Source organism: Amphiura filiformis, chromosome 11 (assembly GCF_039555335.1).
Source record: "Amphiura filiformis chromosome 11, Afil_fr2py, whole genome shotgun sequence".
Lineage (NCBI taxonomy): Eukaryota > Metazoa > Echinodermata > Ophiuroidea > Amphilepidida > Amphiuridae > Amphiura > Amphiura filiformis.
This window is the reverse complement of record NC_092638.1, coordinates 7935135-7957964: the sequence shown is the minus strand read 5'-3', so window position 1 is coordinate 7957964 and position 22830 is coordinate 7935135. Positions and strand designations below refer to the sequence as shown.

At 35.9% G+C, this 22830-nt stretch overlaps 1 protein-coding gene across 1 annotated transcript in view; it reads left to right on the top strand.

Moving 5' to 3' along the window:
- The window catches only part of LOC140163447 (E3 ubiquitin-protein ligase CHFR-like), a 129076-nt gene extending 111707 nt beyond the window's left edge, over positions 1-17369 (top strand). The window contains exons 12-22 of the mRNA XM_072186760.1: positions 832-896; positions 2172-2293; positions 3094-3135; positions 4575-4726; positions 5943-6329; positions 7457-7540; positions 8086-8156; positions 9173-9260; positions 12319-12435; positions 13973-14048; positions 14791-17369. Of these exons, the coding sequence (XP_072042861.1) occupies positions 832-896; positions 2172-2293; positions 3094-3135; positions 4575-4726; positions 5943-6329; positions 7457-7540; positions 8086-8156; positions 9173-9260; positions 12319-12435; positions 13973-14048; positions 14791-14827 (1241 nt within the window). The 3' untranslated portion in view covers positions 14828-17369. The remainder of the gene's footprint in view (positions 1-831; positions 897-2171; positions 2294-3093; positions 3136-4574; positions 4727-5942; positions 6330-7456; positions 7541-8085; positions 8157-9172; positions 9261-12318; positions 12436-13972; positions 14049-14790) is intronic.
- Positions 17370-22830: the final 5461 nt, after the last annotated feature.

Below are 22830 nucleotides of genomic sequence, written 5' to 3'. Positions count from 1 at the left end.
CTTGGCTTTATAACCATGGGTGATATGTTTGCCCAGGAATTTTTCAGGAGCCTCCTTTATTGTTTTTAAGACATTTTCACCGATCTTGAATTTACATGTGTTTGGTTTACCACTGCAAATGGACATAAACTTACACTTTAATATAATTCAAATTTGGTGATCAGCAGTCAGCCATGGTCAATGGCTCATAAAATCATACATAGTATTTAATAATGTCATGATATAGAAACTTATCACAGCTCCCTAGGATAGCAGCAGGGTCTATAGCAAGCCACCCGTCTGGCCGTCATTTTAGACGGGGAGTTTGCTCCTGGGACGGGCAAAATTAATGCCTTTGACAGATGCTATATTATAAATATTGAGAAGCTAATTGACCTTTTTAGTAGACCCAATTTGTAGAACATGGCCATATCAACACATATTTGAACTCTTTGAACCTCCAATGGACTATAGACGTCTGGTAAATGTTTTAAAGGTCAAATTAGGACAGGCAATTTTATTCAAATGATGGGCAACTCTCAATTTCTAGCTAATACCCTGGATAGCAGTGCTTTGCACTGAAAGGGCTACCCTGTATAATGAGAGCTCAAATAAATAAGTTATGCAAGTTTACCATATACGTGAAGCTTACATTTGCCCTTTATGCCACACTTCCACACCCTGTCCTGAGGTGCAGACATGGCTTTGTAATGGGGGACAGGGGAAGCAATTGATCTACATGATAAAAGTGTGTCAACATTATTTTCCTTAGTTTTGTAGGTAATATAAATTATCCATAGACAATGACAATATTAATGAATTACCCTTTTTGTTGTTTTTTGTCTATAACAGATAAAAAGAGAAGTGAGGAAGAACTGAAGGAAATGGATGAGAAGAATAAAATCACAAGAGAGATGGTATGTTATGGTGTAAGAGAAGTGATATAGGGCTTTATGGGAAGAACTACAGAAATGGATGAACAAAATAAAATCACAAAGAGAGATGTTAATATGGTGTAAGAGAAGTGATCAATGAGGGCCTGCTTGAAAAGCAGTGCTTGTCACTGAAGCAGTATAACCCTCAATAAAGAAAGAATAAATAAAAATAAAATAATAATATAGGGCTCTATGGGAAGAACTAAAGAAATGGATTAAAATGAATAAAATCACATGAGACATGGTAAGTGGTGCAGGCAGTGGTGGAGTATGACCACAACTTTGGCTTTTCTTCCCCTTGCCGCCCCAGTCAAAATGAGACAATAACTGAAAATCCAACTATTTTTGGCAAAAAAATGCAATCTTTACACCCCTAATTTCACTTCCCCCATCACCTGAAAATCATTTCCCAATGCCACCACTGGGTGCAATTAAGGTTCTGTTTTACTTGCTTGATTCAACAAAATGGTTGGTAGGCAACCATTTTAAATGTTCATGTTTCTCGCAATTTTGTTTAAATATTTAGATTGTGAAGAACATCAATTTTATAAGAATATTTCTTTAAACATGTTTATGGCCATATAGTATTGTCTTTTAAGCATATTGTTTGAACAAGATGTATTAGGCCCTATTCATACTTTTTATTCAGCATTTAGTATTGGACGCAACAATTGTTTGTTATTCAATATATTTCCAGTCATTTTTAACGAATGTTTGTTGACATAAAATCTATGATATATTTCCAGTTATTTGAAGTTAGAAGATAAAAACGATTTGAAACAGATTGAATAACAAATACATGTTGCATCAAATATTCAATGTCAATAGTATCAATCAGTCCTTACTCGAGTGCTTCCACTGTGTCAAGCAAAACAGAAACAGCCTGTATTATAAAAAGGTTTTCCCTCTTATTCACAAATTGAGTAAGCTGGTCAGAAATGGCCCTTTCTGGTGACATGATTGTGAATTTGATTAAGTTTCTTTCAGTGATTTATAAAGAAAACAGCATAGGCCTAATAGGGAATGTTGCAAGGAGTGGGTGGGTGGTGAGTACGAGTGTGTGAGTAGATGATGAGCATGTGGGTGGTGGTGGGGTGAAGTGAGGTGGCAGTCAGTCGGGTAAGTAAGTTAGTGAGTCAGCAAGCGGGCTAGTGTCATCCATCAATCAAGTGAGTTGAGAATTCAATGCTATGCACCAATCTTAAACATTTTAACTTTATATTTTAAGATATCAATATTCCCATTGTTTTACTTTAGCTAATACCAAAACAAGATGATAGAGATGGTGATAGTTACAACAGTGATGATGATGAATCTTATAATGGCCATTCTGACTCTGATGAAGACTCTGATGGCAATGGCAGACTCCCCATCAATATGTAAGTGTATGAGATATGTATGTAGGAGTGGGGCTGTTTATGTCTGACTCTGATGAAGACTCTGATGGCAATGGCAGACTTCCCATCAATATGTAAGTATGATTGTGTATTGGCAAATGACTGCAACCAAAAACAGTGACCAGATTACACTTCAAAACCCCCGCAACTGTAGACGACCTCGGTTCCTTGCTTGCACAAGCATATCGCAAACAACGTAAAAATGATATATGATAATATATCCCCTGTTGATATCAGGTCAGGGCAGGTCCATGGTTTGATGCAGAGTTATAAAGTCCTAGTTTAGAAAAGTCCAAGTTAAAGGTCCTCTGCAAAACTGGCAAATGAGGACATTCACATGAGATAGCTCTGTGTAACCACTGAAACACATGAACTGGGGACATCCAAGGTTTGTGTATGGTAATTTTTGATGCAAAACATACACATTATAGCCATCTACCACAGTTGCCAGTGTAGGGTTAGGTCTACACTGTCATTAAAAGTAAAATGCAGTATGCAAATTAAAACTCAAATGTGTGTGTTCTCAGTTGGATAGTGAAAGCACTAAGGGGCCTTTTATTGCTGTCCATGTTTGCTTGTTTGCAGCTCCTATGCCTAAAACACAAAGTAACATAATTTTATGAAAAGCTTTGTTACTTCATGAACTGAGTTACAAAACGTTTTAATTGAGCCACTGTGCATGAAATGTACATAAAAACAAAGCCAAGCGGAAAAAAACCATCGTATCAACTTTTTCCAGGGTGCAATAATCTTATAATTATTTTCTTTCTTGTTACTCGTAGTTTTGGCTTTGGAGGTGCTCCTCATATCATGTTTCCACCAAGGTGAGTTGCTGCTTTATATAACTGAACTACTCCCTATACCAGAAAAATACAGAACTAATTTTTTTGAATAAAAAAATATTATCCTGTTTTGCCAAATGAAACATAGCTAAATCCTAATCCGTTAGTTAGTCCTAACTAGCAATAAAAGTCAAAGGTTAATATTAAGCAAATTTTTGGAAATAAGGGCCAAAAACATGTGTTTTTAGGGTGTTTTTCGTATGTTTCATTCTTATAACCAACCATTTATTAATTAAAGTATACAAAAACAATTTTGGCATATACTCAAGATTTTGAATGCTTAGACTTGTTCCAAGTCTGTGATTTTTGTGACCCGATTGTCAGAAAACATTCCGAAAATGCATGTTTTTGGCTCTTTTTTCAAGAAATTAGTAAAATAGTGATTTTTTTCTTTATCTCCAGATAGGACTAAATGAATGATTAGGATTGAGCTATGTTTCATTTGGCAGAACTTGATAATATTTTTTTAATCCCAAAAAATTAGTGCTGTATTTTTCTGGAATGGTGAGTACACCAACAGTTTAATGCTTGTAATATGGCTGTACATGTACAAGCACAGGGTGACAATAACAATTATAATTATAAGTTACGAGGAGACCATAATTGGTAATATTAGAGAAAGGTTACATTTACATGGGTATTGAACAAGTTAGCAATGCTAACAACTGAATTTGGAAATTTTCTGACTTGGGTCTGAGTAGAGCAGGTCATGTTACATATGTGACATGCTCTGGTCCATGGGGACCAAAGCAGTAGCGTAGCCAGCGGGCGGGGGGGCAGAGTGCCCTCTGACAAAAAATGAAAGAAAAAATCAGGAGGGCAAAGGAAAAGAAAAAGGGCAAGGAGCCCCTTTTCTAGCAAAATTCAGGGCCAAAATAGTGTAAAATACAAAATTTTTTCCGTACACGCGCACATTGTAACAATAAAGCCCTTTTTAGCGGATAATGGGCGAAAATAGTGTAAAATACCATTTTTTCACGCTTCGCGCCCACATCATTCCACTCAGGCCCTTTTCGTGAAGCTCGAAGACATACAGTCGCTATGTATTGTATGATGCAACTGCAATTTTTTTCGTCTGTGCCCCAAAATTTTATTTTGCCCCCCCTGACCAAGAAAGCTGGCTACGCCCCTGGACCAAAGGAGGCATTTTTGAAAATTGAGTTACTATAGCTATTACCTCATACAAATATTATTACAAATATATCATATATTGAAAACACCTAAGGTCTAGCATATTTGGTTCTAAAGTTATGAAGTTTTGTGATGTTTATTTTCTTATGTATTTTATTGTTTTTTACGCCATATTTTTGCCTTTTATTTCAATTTCAAATTTGCCGCCTTTGGCCCCCATGGACCAGATCATGTCACATATGTAGTAGATACTTACCATCTTACATTATTTAATTCCTTGTTTTGTACAGACCAGCTCGCAGTATATGCAGACATTGTCCAGGCTACATACCACCAGCAGCCAGTGATCCAAATGTAGGGACAGTTGTGGTCTTACCACCAGCTAATCAGCCAGGAAATTCTAGTGACAAAAGTGCATCTTCCAAAGATTCCACCACACAAGGTACTGTGTGTGATTTTGAAGAGAACAAACCGTAACATTGATGAAGCCCTTAACATAACTATTTTTGTTAAAAAGTTAACCCGTCTGTGTTAAAATAACTTGCGTCTCATCTGAAATGTAATTCACATCTTTAGTCCTCTCTCTAGAGTCAATCTTTTGGTCTGTTCCCTTACACCATCAACTTGAATTCTCATGTGCTGACATAGATGTACAAATAAAATGAAAGAAAGAGATAAGCACAGTAAAAAACTGAGTTAACTTTAGCCTGCCAAATCATCAAAGCTATGTTTTTTATGCTTCTCCCACAAAGCATACTGTATTTGCAGGATGCTTTATCTCGGATGCTGTATCTCAGGAATGGATTGACTTCAGATTTCTAGGATAGTAGAAACTCTGGCTACTTGCTTTGGGTCTAATTTGCATGTTCGTTATGATGATAATAAGCTATTTTGCATATTTTGTTTCAATTTTTTAATTTAAAAAAAATTCAAATATTTTCACTTTGCATTAGCAAATGTCCATCTCATTCTTTGAAGACTTTCATTCAGTTGGAAATATGGTATTATCTTTAATCAATTTCACTTAAATAAAGAAATAATTTTCAATTAGTATATTTAAGCTAATTACAGATTATTAATACTAAACTGATCCTGCAATTATTGGGACGGTTAAAATTGTATTTTGTGGAGATTTCGTATCACTTCAACTTTCTTTGGTTGATGGGAAAACAGTACTGAGGGTTTTTGAAAAGTGGAAGGAGGCCCTCACAAAACGGTACTTGAAAATGTATCATCAGGTTATAACATGGAGGGCTCATTCCTTTGTAAATACTGTACATGTATCAAGTGACATAGAGGGGTATACTTTATAAGATATTTGCTGGTCAATATATTCTGATTTTTAGGAACTGCATAAAATATTTAAGGATTCTGTGTGAAATCCCCCCAGATCAGATTATCATAATAGAAGGCATCTGATATTACTAAAGATTGCAATATCGTTATGAAATTCAACATGTGAAAGGTGACATCCACTCATATTACCAAATAAAAACTAGACAATCCTACTCCTCATGATGAAAGAGTTGAACCTGGTATTTTGGGTGTTTTTTTATGTGGTCTCAACAAAACACCCACACAAAAGGACCTAATGATACTGATAGCTTGAATTCAACTGATTTACCTTTAATATTGTTTTCTTTCTGTACACTCTGCAGACAAACCATCAACCAGTTCAGCAAAGAGTGATCCTGATCTAGCCTCCACATCATCTTCTTCAGCACCATCCAAAGCAGACAATCTAAAATATAAACCAAGTACATTCACTGGTCCTCAATCAACCAATGACTCCACCTCTGCCACATGCAAACCAAGTACATGTAGTCCATCTTCTACCACCACACCAGGCACAGGTGCCTCAGGAGATAATGGTACTCATCAAGTTCGGATCACTCCATCTGGTGATGTTGTTGCCATGCCTACAGCCCCAGTATACCAATGTAATAACCTTGGTAATCATCTAGTATGCATGTGCTGTCAGAAGCCGATGCCTGATAGAAGAGCAGGGTTTGGTCAGACACAGGCAGCGATACCATCTCAGAAGTGTAAGTTTCTATTACGCTTCAGCAATAAACTTTTTGAGGAACTATGCAAGATATTACCATTTATATAACTCATACAAAGATTCTAATCTATAGAGGTTATCCGTGTTCTATAAGCTGCATATCCTATCAGCGACTGCTATAACCTATTTAGGACTATCAAAAGAAGTACCAGCATGTGCAACCATGAATGTGTCAAAATAGCCCGCCAAAGTCATGCAGGTAACTCTGAGGTCATGCATTGAATTGGTTTGAATGAGGAATACTACGGGAACCAGCACCATTTGTTAGAAGTCACATATGAGTAAAGTGGTTAACCTCTTTTGTAAAGCAATATTTGGTTTTGTGTAAACTTTGCATTTCTCAACAATTTTTCAGCATATTTTATTCACAGTTTCAAGCAAGTTATATGAGTTTATTTCAGGAAAAATGTGAACAGTGTGATAAAGAGAGCAGTAACAAATGTGATGTTAGGGGCAGTGAGGAAAATTTGTAGGGTTCTTGACAATCCGTGGACCTTGTTTCATGAAATTAATTGCAAAATGGAAATAAATTAATGCTGGAAACAGAAATAACAGAAAATGCATTCAATTTTATGAAAAGCTGTAGAAAATTTATTGTGTTAATAGGTGATAGTTAATCACTTTTTGTGTGTTTGTAAGCTGGTATGGCACCTTTAATTCTACTATTTGATGTCTGCACACTAAGACTATAATAAATAATTTAATTTTGTCCTCCGCTACTCTTTCTGAGATAGAGTTTGTAGAGCTTGATTTTACATCACAGCTAGAACGTGCATATTGGCTAAACAAAAAACCTATGTAAGTGAGAATTGCGATTTCACTACTACATCTTTTCATTTTGTTTTTTTAACAGTTTTGAAGCTTTGTTGGTGATCAGTCTGAAAGAAAGATGCTTTTTCTTGAATGTCCAAAATAAGGATCTGTGTTTTTTTTTGTTTAGTCAAACTTTTTGTCCTGGTTTTAATTGTAAGAGTCAAACAAACAATTTTAATGGCATAATCTGCATTTGCTAAGAGAGAGAAAAATAAGTTTTATTGTAGGTATTCAATTCAATTCTCTCTTGTGTCTTTTCATTAATTGTTAGCAAAATATACACTTTCTTGACAGGTACGATATGTGGTAGATTTTTCTGTCATATGTACTGGGGTTGCCTGAAGATTGACTGTCTGGGTTGCCTTAACAAATTTAAAGGTAAGTCATATAAGGGCCCGGGGCACTCATGTATAAAAGTTGTTAGCGTCCGCATGAATTGACTTTCAAAAATGACCCTAAGCAAGGATGTTGAAGATTTTACTCAAATAAAAACACCCTAAGCTAGGACTTGATTTGAAATTTTCCCCTAAACAAGGAGACACATTAAAAATCATCCTAAGCGAGGAATTGGCTTGAAATTTGCCCATAAACAAGGATTAGGATAGACATTACGTGTGTCCGTACTCCGTATGAGTGTCATTCAGTGACGATGATCGGCTATTCAAGGCTCTGTTGAAGTCGGCACTGAATTTTCCTCATTGATCGCTGTTTTTGTGTGTTTATGCGTGCATCTCTTCCTTAATCCAAATAGCCCTTATCATTTCTTTACAGCGTTATGACATTTCCCATATCAGACTACAAAAATATATGATTGTTTCTTCTTCCCATGAAGTCACCCTATAACACATCATTTTGCCTTCATTTATACAAAGTATAAAGCATGAAATCCCACCTAATGTAGTAATATTTATACACTATTGTAGATATGAACTTTGGAGACAAATGTATGAAGAACTTTGTCAACAACAACAGCTTTGAGTCTGAAATATTGAAGGTAAGTTTTATAGCCTCTTTACTATTTTATTATTTTTTATTTTGTAAGTTAAGTTTTATATTCTCTCTAAGGTAAGTTTTATATTCTATTTTTTAATTTTTAATTTTGTTTTATTTTGAGTTGCTTTGATTAAACTGACAGATATTTCATGATGTAGCTTTCTGCTTCTCATGTCAATGATTATGGAGTAGATGTATAATATTATTACAGAATATGAGAAAGTAATCTACTGCTGATATTGGTATTGGTTAAATAGTCGTCTGTTATTGATTTTGGTGTTGATAAAGTAGCTATCTACTGCTAGTATTGATTTGATGAAATAGCGTATCTATTACTGATATTGATTTAGATGAAGTAGTTATCAACTGCGGATATTTTATTGATAAAGTAGCTATCTACTGCTGATATTGCTATTGATGAAGTAGCTATCTGCTGCTGATATTGGTATTAATGAAGTAGCTATCTGCTGCTGATATTGGTTGATGAAGTTACTACTGCTGATATTGCTATTGATGAAGTAGCTATCTTCTGCTGATATTGTGTTGATGAAGTAGCTATCTCCTACTGATATTGGTATTGATGAAGTAGTTTTCTACTGGTGATATTGATGAAGTAACTGTCTGCTGATATTAGTAACTAAAATAACTATCTATTGCTAATATTGTCATTGATAAATCTACTACTGATATTGTATTGATGAAATAGTTATATACTGCTGATATTGATATGGGGATATTGGTATTGAGGAAGTAGCTATCTACTACTGATATTGTATTTATGAAGGAAGCAGTTATCTACTGCTGATATTAGTATTGGTGAAGATTCTTTTACTGCTGATATTGGTATTGGTGAAGTGGCTATCTACTGCTAATATTGCCATTGATGAAGTAGCTGTCTACTGCTGATATTGTATGATGAAGTAGTCCCCTACTGCTGATGTTGATATTGGTGAAGTGGTTATCTACTGTTGATATTGATTTTGACATTTTGCTTCCTTCATCATTCTTGTTTTTCAGAAACATCTGCAAGCACATAACAAGAGTTGGAAGGATGTTCTACATGAGGGTCTAGTCAAACTAGACGCAGGCCAGTACACCTGCCCTGGTAGGTTCATATTTCACACTTTCCCCCACAAAATTGGAGACAAACCAAATAAGTTTTGTATCTCTCCTAGGTTGCAATCTTAAAATTGTCAACAGTCTGCATTAGTTGTTGATGTCTATAAAGAAATCTTAATGTTACTTTCAAAGCTAAGGAGATGATCCAATCACGGACATCATCCCATTCCCCCCCTTGATGTGGATCTCTGTGAACTATTAAGACTGAAATCATGTTTTGTTTAGATTTTGTAAGTCAAAATATGTGACCCACTCCTGAGAGGTATTTTCATCTCAGACCCACTCCATCAAAATCCAGAACAAGTTGCCAGACATGTTTTTGAGTTATAGGCTTCTAAAGATGACATTCCAATAAAAAAATTATGAAATTCTTAATTTCATGGTATTTGACTGTGGGACTAAGTGGACTTTCAAATCCTTGAAAATACTTATTAAAAAGAGGTTAATTTAATCAATAATTAACAGTTGAACTAGTATAATCCCTATTCAATCTTGTGCAAAGCAGAAAACTAATTGACCCATTCCTCAGAATAGCAATTATGCAAAAATATAAAGGCATCATTTACAAAACTAGGGTACCTGCAGCTGTGAGGGCACTGTAGCTGTATGTGAGAGTACCACCAGCATCAGATAGTGATGCTGTTTGACCCCCAATGACCCCATATGACCTCTGACCCTAGATGACCTTGGCTTGATCCCTTTGACCTTTGATGACCTCAGTTTTATTTGATACATCCGTTTGAAATTTATAAATCATTTTCAGCTATGAATGCAGGGAAGACATTGCAGTCCTCGCAGGGAGTGGTGAAATCTTCCTTTTCCTGTCATATTGAGAATTTGTTATACCATGTTTAAGCCCTTGTATCAAGGATTCCATTTCCACCCACTATGTTTGAGCCCGATCGGACAAAGTTTGAAATTTAACCCCTCCATAATGACCTTTGACCTCGGTTAACCTCAATTTCATTTTGGGCATATATTCCCCTCGCATGAAGGATTCCACCCACCAAGTTTGAGCCCGATCGGACAAAGTTTGAAATTTGACCCCTCCGTAATGACCTTTGACCTCGGTTGACCTCGATTTTATTTCGGGCATATATTCCCCTCGTATCAAGGATTCTACCCACCGAGTTTGAGCCCGTTCGGACAAAGATTGAAATTTGACCCCTCCGTAATGACCTTTGACCTCGGTTGACCTCAATTTTATTTCGGGCATATATTCGCCTTGTATCAAGGATGCCACCTACCAAGTTTGGGCCCGATCGGACAAAGTTCAAATTTTGACCTTTGACCTTGACCTCCGATGACCTTTCAAACTACCCCATAAACGTGGAATGCCCGATATCTATCTATATCCGAAATATTGGAGCTATGCGTCGAAGTGCGGCGAAATGCATTGCCGGACAGACAGACACACAGAGCTTATTATTTTATTAGTACTAGTGCACCTGCAGCTGTGAGAGCCCTGATGCTGTGAGAGCACTGGCATGAGAGCGATACTGTTTGACCCCAGATGATCAAGTTTAAGCCCAATAGGGCAAAGTTTAAATTCAGCCCCTACATGACCTTTGACCTCGGTTGACCTCAGTTTTGTTTTGCGTATATATTCCCCTCGTATCAAGGATTCCACCCACCAAGTTTGAGCCCGATAGGACAAAGTTTGAAAACCATGACCTTTGACCTCGGATGACCTCCATATAATGTTTTTCATGCTCCCCTCATACGAAGGATTCCACCCACCAAGTTTGAGCCCGATCAGACTATAATTGAAGACCGAATTAAAAAGACTAGTTTGCGTCTGACGTCAGGGCAAAGGCGCGACGTGATTGGTTACTGACCTGCGCAGTACGGCATTTTTGGTCTGGTTGACAGGACGTCATACGCAAACTAGTCTTTTCAATTCGGTCTTCAATTATAAGTTTGAAATGACCTTTGACCTCGGTTGACCTCAATTTTATTTCGGGCATATATTCCCCTCGGATCAAGGATCCCACCCACCAAATTTGGGCCCGATCGGACAAAGTTTGAAATTTTGACCTTTGACCTTGACCTCCGATGACCTTCAAAACTACCCGGTAAACAGCGCCCGCCCGGTACCCATCTATGTCTGCAATATTGGAACGATGCGTCGAAGCGCGGTGGAACGCATAGCCGGACAGACACACAGACAGACAGACAGACAGACAACGGCTGTTATTTTAGTAGTACTAGTGCACCTGCAGCTATAATGACCCTAATGGCCCTTTAGCTATTGTTGGGGTATGTGGGCGCTTATTGGGGTATATAGGCGCTCATTGGTGCATGGGCGCTTATTGGGTATGGGCGCTTATTGGGGTATGGGAGCTTATTGGGGTATGGGCGCTTATTGGGGTATGGGCGCTTATAGAATTCATTTCCAGCAAGTTGGGGCCCGATCGGACAAAGTTTGAAATTTAAGATTCATTTGCAGCAATGCATTCTGGGTAGACATTACAGTGCATTTCAAATTGGGCAGATAGCCAAAAGCTGGATGAAACATGTACAGAGTTGCCCAGTACACATATTTGTATCCACTTGCTGCTGTTTTTGCTATCCAGTTGGGGTATTTCCCCCTAGTTGACCTTTGACCTCGAGGGGGACCTTCGAAAACCACCCGGTCAACATGCTTTTCCCGTTACCTATCCATATCCAAAATTTTGGCTCGATGCGTCGAAGCGCTGCGGAACGCATAGCCGGACAGACAGACAGACAGAGACCGCTTATTATTTTATTAGTATAGATAGATAGATTATTTATATCTTGAAAATTATTGATGCTATTTATATGATTTTAGTATCATTTTAAAGCTTATTTTCTAGTGCTTACATTTATATTCAAATCAGGAATTTAAAAAAATGCAACTTGCTCTTGGTTTTGTCAGAGTGGGTCACAGATGTCTTGAAAGTGTTTTATCCTACTGATAAATATTTATTCAGTTAGTATTCAAATTGTTTCTTTTTATTTAAAAAAGTTTACAATCGTCTGCAAGCGAGAGTTCATGCTTTGTTCTGTTTCATGTTTGACAGATCGTCCGCGACATCAAGTAACTTCTGAGACCCCTGTATGCTACACATGTGGTATGAAGAACTTCCAGCAACTTGCCTATCAATATAGAAAAGATGTACCAAGGGACCAATTACCAGGTAAACATCACTCCACAAAGTTAAAGTAGTGGTACTATGGGTTATTTTTTCCCAGCACTGGGCCAATTTTGACCAATATTATTTAAATGTTGGGTGAAATCTTTTGTATTGATTTGCATTGGAATTTTCATAGTTGATCCATCTTTGGGTAATAAATACCCAGTGTTACAGTAGTGCATAAATCAGTAATCTATGCATTTTATGCATTCTTGTCCCCTTTGATGTGGAAACCTGCCCCCCCCTTGATGTGGATCATTGCAGCATAAATAGTGTGTTTGAAGGAAATGGCAATGAGAATTCTACCTTTTCTTATTCTTATGAATATTAATTGAAAGACTTAGTCACATTTATTTCATCAAGAAATTGCCTCTTTCTTTACAATGAATGGATTTCAGTTTGTGGGCATTTGTTATGCCTTGATAACACAATTATTTGTCGTACATGAGATCAAAAATCTGTTCGGGTACACCTATAATTGAATCTCAATGTGAACTTATGAAAAATGGTTTTTAACACAAGTCTCCACATACTTGAATGACAGCCAGTGAAAACAGACCATCCAGGATTTTCACTGGCTATCATTTGTTTATGTGCAGACTTGTGTTAAAAACAATTTCTCATAATTAATGTCTCATCTCATTTACCTCTCTTTCAGAAGGGAATTAAAATAGTCACTATAGTTACATTAAAATTGAAGTTCTAATATTTGTTATTATAATGCAATAATATTATTTTTCTCATTTCTCCCAAGGGTTAGAAAGTGTACTGGTAACCATTCATAACCTCATAAATATACGCAATGCGTTTGATCCAATCATATTTTATTATTTGTAAAAACACAAAGGCAAATCGCGGTCATTAATATCTCACAATTGACACAAAATGTGTAATTGTTCCAGCGTAAATATTAGTAAACTTCTCTCGCGGTGTGCTATGCGTAAACCAAATTGCGCCCATGTTGGCTGCCATATTTGGATTGTGCGCTACCATATTTGTACAGATTATGATACACACTTTTGTTATTGGTCGTCCTGTTTTAGCCTGTTCGATTTTTGGAAAGGGAAAATGTAAAAAATGTTTATTTTTACAAACTTTTGGGGCAAATTTTGTGTTATTTTGTAAAGTGAAGAGATTAAAGTGATGGTTATGAATGAGCATAATAACTTTTCATCGCTAATATGTCGGGCATTGTGAAAAATCCAAATATTTTGCTTTGGACCTCGGAATATCCCTTGGGGCTGCACCCCTGGGGATATTCATCGGTTCCAAAGGCAAAATGTTTAGATTTTTCACAATGCCCTCCAAATAACTGATGCGCAGTTATTAACCTCTAATTATTAACATGCAATGAATGGGAAGGTGTGGTACCACTAATTCCAAAGACACAAATTACATAATGGCAGTTTAAACGGCTTGTGAAAAGATGGCATTGTTATATCAACTGCATTGTCTCTTTAATCATGATCACAACGTAGACAAGTTAATGAAAGGCGATGTTTACCATGAATTTTATTGCTTCATCTCCATCTCTCCTCAGCTGAGGTGCTTTCTCGTTCTAACTGCTACTGGGGTAAAAACTGTCGCACTCAGTTCAACAAGCCGCTTCATGCACAGTGAGTATGAGTAGGAATCTTTTATTTTACCTAAAAGCTGTGTATTTAATGGGTTTGATTTAACACCATAAAGATTTGTACAACTCTAACACTGATATCTCATTGAAAATTCTAGTTAATAAGTTAATTTTCTAGGTTGTTTCTGTGTTGGCAAGGGTTTAAATTCAGTGTGACCGTATAAGCAAGTCAGTTGACTTGTGTAAATTTTTGGTCTGAAACAATTCTGAAGGAAAATGCACACCCAGGGTTTTGGTGAATGTCACCCTTCTGTTTTGAGCCTAGGGGTACAGCTTGACCCTTGCCCTAAGCTGGTATGCCACTCTACACAACACATTGGAGTTCTTGCAGTTTTGTTAGGTTCCCATGCTGGTTCATGGGGTTCAAAATGAGACCCTTTTAATATGGAATCCAAAAATGGTGGAAATGATCCAGGGATCAAAGATGAGCAAGTGACTCAAATATCAAGTCCTTTTCTGACTTCTGTGAAAGAATTTATGATTTTATTTTACATCATTTCCAAGATTTCTTCAAGGAATACAACATATTTGACACCCTTTATGAGAAGTTTTGTATAGTGACATTGATTTCCAGTGCTTTTAAATCCTCCGAAATCTGGAAAAAGGCAATATATAAATTCAGAATTTATTTATTTATTATTTATTTATTAACATTCTGAACAAGTATGTAAAATATAATTTACATTTCGTTCTCATTCTCATTTTGTCTCTTTTTTACCTTGTAGGCGTTTTAACCATATTTGTGACCAGACAAGATTCTAGACATTCCTGGATAAAAGGCAAGATAAATGATGTCAGCTGACAGCTATGTAATGTGCTAAACCAGTGGACAGCATGGAAGACAATATTTCATCTCCTTTGTAGGTGTTTGACCATGTATGTGATCAGACAAGATTCTAGACATTCCTGGATACAAGATGAGATAAACCTGTCAGCTGGTAGCTATGTAATGTGCTAAACCAATGGATAGCATGAAGGCAAAACTTTGTCTCTTTTGTAGGTGTTTGACCATGTATGTGATCAGACAAGATTCTAGACATTCCTGGATACAAGATGAGATAAACCTGTCAGCTGATAGCTATGTAAAGGCTGATAGTCTTTAGATATTTTGACGTCTTATGAACTTTTTTTCAGCCAGATGTAGCAAAACAATTTCCAAAGCAGCAAACATGTTTTGCAACATCTTCCACTGCAGAAAAATGTTGAGAATGATAACAAAACCATAAACAAAGCAAATTGTTTGTGTGTAAAAATCGCAAACAAGATCCAAAGCTCGCAGCAGACGACTGAAAATTGTTGTGGAGAACCGAGTATGCAATGTCTGTCACAAGAGAAATTGTCAGACTGTACACCAGTCTTAACAGGATATATTATTGGATTTTTAGTGTTGTATGCAATATTTTGGGTTTTATTTTGATAGCATTTTAAAAAAGCATATTCCATGAACAAAATGTTTTCTTGCTTTTGCAGCTGAAGCAATGCTTTTGTCCATAGTGAGAAGGAGAGTGTGCAGTCAATGGTGGAAACAGAGGGGAATAGGGGCATTCCCAAATAATTGTTTCATGTACTTCAGTGAGTCATTTGTCAAATTATAGCTGCTTCTGTCAACATGCGACTAGGAATGATCCGTTGCGCCACATATGGTGTGCGCGCAACCAAGTGAAAATGTCTGGTCTTTCAAATGTACACTTGTGAATAATTGGAAGTAAACATGTTATTTTTGATATGCAATTTGTCATTAAGTGCCCATTGCTGATTTTTGATAAGTCTGCACTTTTTTTATTTTATTCACTGAACACTGTAAAAATCCACAAATTCACTTTTATATGTTTGTTATCAATACTTTTATTTTATTACCATTCCTTCATTTGCTGCATTAAAATGGTTTCATTTATAAACTTACTAATTGCACATTGCAAGTATATGTAGAAGTTATAGAAATAGTAGTTTTTATGTTTATTCTAGTTTAAAACATGGGGCCTACATCATTATTATAACATGCGGTCATGTGGTTCATCACATTTTGAAAAATAAAAGGGAGACATATTTATGCACAAACACATTTGACAGTGTTTCAAGTCCATTGCACATGAAAAGAAAATAGACAGTTGCAGATGTGAGAAAAGCTCTTGCATAACATGTTTTCTTGCTCTCTAAGCCATAATGTATGATCTTATAATATGTTTATTTTTTTCCCTTTCCCAACCTTATTTTTTAGGAAAATTTATAATGTTTACACAAGTCCTAACTTGTACCAAAATGGAATCAGCCAAATTTATTGTGTTTGTAGGTGAACATAGCAATTTCGACATAAAGTCATAACATAATATGACTTTAAATCCCATAGAACTCCACATTAAACAGCAGCCAGTGAGGTTTCTTTCATTTTTCCTTGTTCTTTTTGCTTAAAAAACTCTTCCTAGCTGTTATTTCTAATATTTTTTAGCATTTTGGGTAAAGAATCACACATTTTGGCTCTAATGGAAATTAAACGTACACACACAACCACCAATGTACCCCACTACCCACACACCCCACATGCACAGGGATTACATATAACACATGCACAGGTATCTACTACATACATAACACATAAACTATATGCAGGTATTACAAGGGGCACAGCCCATTAATCTGAAGGGACATTAATGTCTGATCAGGGTTAGGGTAAGTGTTAGAATAAGAGTTATGATTATGTCTTGGGTTAGGGTTATGTTTAGGATTAGGGCTTTTTATAGATTAGGGTTAGGTTGACTTATTGGGTTTTTAGACTACCCTTCAGACTATTGACCTGTAACCATTACAAGTGTCATTATTTACAAAAGTGGTATTTCCCATCAATGTGTATCTTTATTTTAAATATTATTCAACATGTGCAGTACATAATATAGGTTAAACTATAAATGCATGTAATACCCAATGAGGTAGAAACAAAGAGTACCGACCCTGCCATGTTTGCATGTCGCTCATGGAGGGAAAATTTGCATATGCCCGGCAAACTTTGATTTAAAGTGCTTTGTTGTTTGTGTTCTGGAATGCGTTGTGCCAAAAATTTCCGCTAAATGTAAAGTACAAAGTGCATTGTTTGCTTTCTGCATTTATTGCATTGCGTCAAATATGCCCGCTAAGTGCCGAGTATGCAAATCTTTGTAATGCTCAAGCTTAAGGTCTGGGGTATGAACGTTTGGACAGTATTTATTGTGGGACATTAGAGCACATCAGACATATCAAATTGCATTCTGAATACGAAGAATGTCCTTCTGATATCAAATAATTTTGATTTTTTGAAATTCGCAATGTAATAGACATTTTATGGCAAATCATAAAAATTGATATTTTGATATTTAACAGTATTCGAGTAAACTTTATAAATCTGATGATTTATACTTATAGTGTATGTAGGTGAGATGAAAAGCCGACGATCAATTGAAAATTTTGATTTTGTATTGAAGATATGAAATTTTTTCCCAAAACACCAAAAAAAATTAGGTCTTTTTTGGGAAAAAAATCCTTATCTTCAATATGAAAGGTCAAAATTTTCAATTCATCGTCGGCTTTTCCTCCCAGCTACATACACTTTAAGAATATATCATTAGATTTATAAAATTTACTTTGAGGACTGTTATATATCAAAATGTGAAAATATCAAATTTTAATAATTTGTCATAAAATTTGTATTATATCGTGAATTTCAAAAATGAAAATTATTTGATATCAGAAAGACATTCTCCGTATTCAGAATGCAATTCGATACGTCTGAGGTGCTCTCATGTCCCACAAAAAATACTGTGGAAACGCTCAAAACGCTCATTCCAGACCCCTTAAAGGCACAAATTATCGTTCAACTTATGGCTCTTGCCGAAAAACGCCCGAGGAACGCTATTTGCCCTCCATGAGCGACAAACTAAAATGGCGGATTTACCTTGGTGTTACATTCAGGTTAATTTAGAGTCAGTATACTTTGAGTCTATCTCTTTGGTAATATCTTATATTGATTGTGCCTAACAATATATTTGTATGTGTTTAAGTTAACAGGTGCTGGTGTGATACCTACAATAATATAAAAAAGGGCTTTCAGCGCCAAATTTAAAATATAGCAAACTGTGTATACATTTAACATCATTGTAACCATTAAAAACCTAAAATAACAATCAAATAGGTTGTAGGGGTGTGCGTGTGTGTATGAGAGAGAGGGAGGGAGTGTTTTTGTGAGGGGATGTGTGCATGTGTGTAATATTAAGATACAAGATAATATTGTACATTTTTCATGAAATAAATACAATTTCACAAAAGATTTGGTTTTTTACTTGTTTTACAAATTTCCTTTGCCTTAAGGTGGAATCCCCCCGGTTTGGGTGATCTGGAATCTAAAGCTTGTATGGGTAAACAGGCCTTGCCGTTTGAGGCGAGCGATCGCTCTCGCTCGCCACCGCTCGCCCAAACTCGATTTCTAGTGAGCGGTTTTCCACTCGCCATAGACACTAAATATCACTCGCTGCGAATCTCCCAAAATCAGCCATTGAATCAGACGTTTCAGTATGTAATCACTTCTGTACCCCTCCAAGCGTAGAAAGTCAAACATAAATACATAAATACCGTTTTAAAACCGAAGCTCAACTTGATTATACCCAAATAAGTGGTATTTGTGAAAATTCTATCACTCGCCTAGAATCATGCTAGCGAGTGATTAACCACTCGCCTTTACAATCTAGACGGCAAGGCCTGGGTAAACTTAGTGAATGAAACTTCCCAAAACTAGGTGGCATGTATACCTTAAACAATTTTTATTCAAATCCAATACTCTGATTGTTGATCATATCACCCGTTGCCATGGTAACGGCCGCCATATTGGATTTGGTGAATTTCAAAGGTATAAAGAGACCTTTGGAGCATGATATCTCAAAAAAGCAATTTATCAATAGAAATGGAATTTTGAAAATGTGTTCTTCATAGGCAGGACTCGAATCTGAACTAGAATTATGATAATCATGTGATGTCTTGAGGGTCTACCGGAGGTCAAAGGTCAAATTCAAAATTTAATAATTATTGCTGTATGCTATTTTGATGCTGCCATAGCAACAACATAGTTCCCAAGCTTGGAATTAAAAACTTCTAGTCTAATTTATAGCCTTGCATATCAGCAACACTCGGTTCAAATTTGAAGTCCATACCTCAAATACTTTTTGAGATATTGCGCACCGTGTGGACATACGTTCGCGAAAAAAAGTTTTAGAGATATCAGCAATTTAGTGAATTTTAGTCTAGAAACACTGTTTTTAGGATTTTTTATATTTTAGAAACACTGTTTTACTTTTATTTTGATTTAGGATTTAGAAAAGACAATTGAATTATCACAAATGATAGTGAAGATTGGAGGTCAAAATCTTGATTATTTTTTGAGATATGAATTTTTAAATGGAAAAACGTTAAATATCGCAGCTTGAGAAAACAATAAAATACATACTGAATTAATTGTTAAAATTTGCCTCACGGTTACATTTTTGAATATAACTTTTGAATGGAAGCTCCGATTGTTGTCAAACAAAAAGCAAAAGAAAGGTAGATTTTTCTTTAATTCCAATTTGTAAAGTAAATTTTTTTTACCACAACCGGGGGGATTCCACCTTAACCATTTCTAAATTATGTATCTTCATATGTATGTAGGGAGACAGAACTCTCTTAAAAAAAACAATTTCAGAAATTGAAGAGATCAAGTTCCACCAGCTCAGAAGTCTCAATACAGATCACAGACTTACTCTTGCTGATCATGTGATGAAAGATGGAGTGCCATCCAAGGTAGGAATAAATTTTTTTTTTGGAACAAAAGTTTGATGAACAAGTACAAACTTGTGAAATAGTGATGGCCAACTTCCTTGAAATAGGTACTCCAATATTGAGCTAAACAAATAATTAATTCTGTAATATAAAAGTCAAATATTGTGGTGGAATACTAAATCCCCATGTGCACACCACCCTGTTATCGCTATTTCAAACACTTATAATCCAAGACTGAATTGAATATTATACCAATAAGTTAATTTGAGGTTTTTAAGTGTTTGTTAAATGTGTTTTTTGCATTATCTGTTCTTTAGACTATACCTTCATTTTGTGTTGTATGGGCACTGTAAGATACTGTGGGTGGGTATAGTTGTGCATCTCTACAATCAATTGGAATCGATTTAAGTTTTGGTTCTTGTTTTTACAGGTTCAACAGCAACATCAATAAGTGAGGTCAAACCTGATAAGCCTATGGGAGAGGTCTCTGGTGCAGGTGAGGAGAAACTGTTGGTTGCTACGGGAGCAGAACCTAACATAGAAACTACTGCAGGTATTATATGGATTTGTTATGGATACATTACCCAATGAAACAAATCTTCATAAGTATCAAGAAATCTTAAATTTGGGATGAATGTGTCTTTCCTTATCTTGCCGTTAACAGTGTTTTTAGTTATATGCGTTGCTTGCACTATCTGTTCTTTAGACCATACCTTCATTTTGTCTGATAGTCTGATAATAGTTTTCAAAACTTAAATATCAATTAGAATAGAATAGAATCAAAGAAAATATTTATATATTCTTGTTTTTACAGGTTCAACAGCAACATCAACAAGTGCCACCTCGAGGTGAGGCCAAACCTGATAGACCTACAGGAGGTATCTGCTGTACGCAATAAAAACTGACGGGTGGCATAGGAGGAGAACCTAACACAGAAACCACTGCAGGTATTATATGGTTTCATGGATACGTAACCCAGATCAAGCAAAATTAGTTAAATGAAGTTGCCTGCTATATGCTCTTTGGCAAAGTAGCATATATGAACTAAATGTTTACTTCAGTTGGGGAGAGATTAATATTTTTTTGAAAGTCTGTATTTTATCTCACTAAACCAAACAAATAAGTATTTCATCTGAGTCATCGCTATTGTCTGGTTTCTTAATAGAACTTAGGAGGACAAGCATCAGATCCTAATGATTGCTACACATCATGGATGGAATTGTCCATTAACTGCCCGACGGGTAAGTACTACTTATTAAGCATATGTGACAGAATCTGATCCTATTAGGCCAAAGAGAAGGCAATCTTGACAATTCAGATATTATCATGAATTTACTCAATAATTGTAATGTTTTGTATATTTGTATCCTGAGATAGTTTCTGTTTACTTTGTATCTATACAGTTTACAGCCATGTATGCATTCCTTCTGTGCTGCCTGCTATTCCTTCTGTGCTGCCTGCTATTCATCAATGGATATGGCCAAAAACTGCCCAGTGGTAAGTACCACTGTCAAACATATAATATGTGAACTACTCCACAAAATGAGCGTAAAGTCACAAGTTGGTAGTTTGTGACCCCCTGTCTGCTGAGTTGGGGTTCTTGATTTGATGTGCACCTGTAGAATGCAGTAGTATATCTTTGTAAATGAGGCATAACAATTTACAAAGCACACACTACTGGATTGTAGAGGTGCAAGGCAAACAAAGGACATCAACTCAGCAGCTAGGTCATGAAACTACCAACTTATAAGTTTATGCTCATTTTGTGGGAGCAGGTCACATATGTGACATGATCTGATCCAAAGGTTAAATACCACTAATTTTTTATGACACAGTTTTCAATGGAAAAAGTCGGTAATTTTAAGCACAATATTCTCATGCATGTAAATCTCACAGCGAAATGACAATATTATCAATTAAGAGTAGTTTGACAGTTCTAAACTTGTCCGACAGCGAACCCACTAAAAAACTTACTAATTGTTATGAACTCCCATCGTTAAAGCCTATCCTACAATAAGATATAAGGTTGAATCCCCCAAATGACCAAAATTTCAACTTATGGTGACCCTAGAATTTTATTTGTTTTAAACCACTGAAGTGTTAAGATCACATACTTACAGTGCACCCTCTCTTTTTGGGACCTGAGATGAACATGCCGGTAGGATGGGAAAATCGATATCCAGCAGATGGATTTTGGGGAACTTTTCTTCAAAACTATAAAATAATTATAGAACACAGGTAATTTTGCCAAGTTGCTCTGAAATTTGAACATTTTTGGCTATTATAGCATAGTATTTTTCAGTGATTTTAAGCATCTTTTTCAGATGCCATGCAAGAAAATAGTCACTCCTTTTTTCAAGCACTGCCCAGCTCTAATTAGTGGTATTTAACCGAAAAGAGGCAATTTTGACAACTCGGATATTGTCATGAATTCCTATCTCTGCCATCCTTACATACATGGCTTAGTCGGTGGCAAAGTTATGTTATGTATTTCATAATGTTTTACTCCCTGTTTTTGGCTGGATCATAATTTCCCTATCATCTCCCTTGATTAGATTCTGTATGCACTTCCACAGTCAAAATTATCCATTAAAGGTTATGAAGAGCTGTATAAATTTATATATCATGATGTCTCCTAAGTTATTTTTAAAGGAATTTCACTTTGAAACATAATCAAACATTACCACTTCAGTCGCCCTCATTTTTAGAGCAATTCACTGAGAAACAATACCTTTGCTTACTAAATAAGACAAAAATAAATTTGCTTAATAGTGAGACACATTACGTTTATTTTGGTATCTTTATTTATTTCACATCAAAGTAAGATGGAAGCACAGTTCTCTTGGCAAAAATACGTTTATTTTCATTGTTTGTTGTTCTTCACATTTGTGACCCAATGCAAGTGAATGAGACTGATATCAAAAATTACAAAAGTGAGGCATTGGGATTACAGCAATATCCATATTATTTACTGATTCGTTGATGCCATT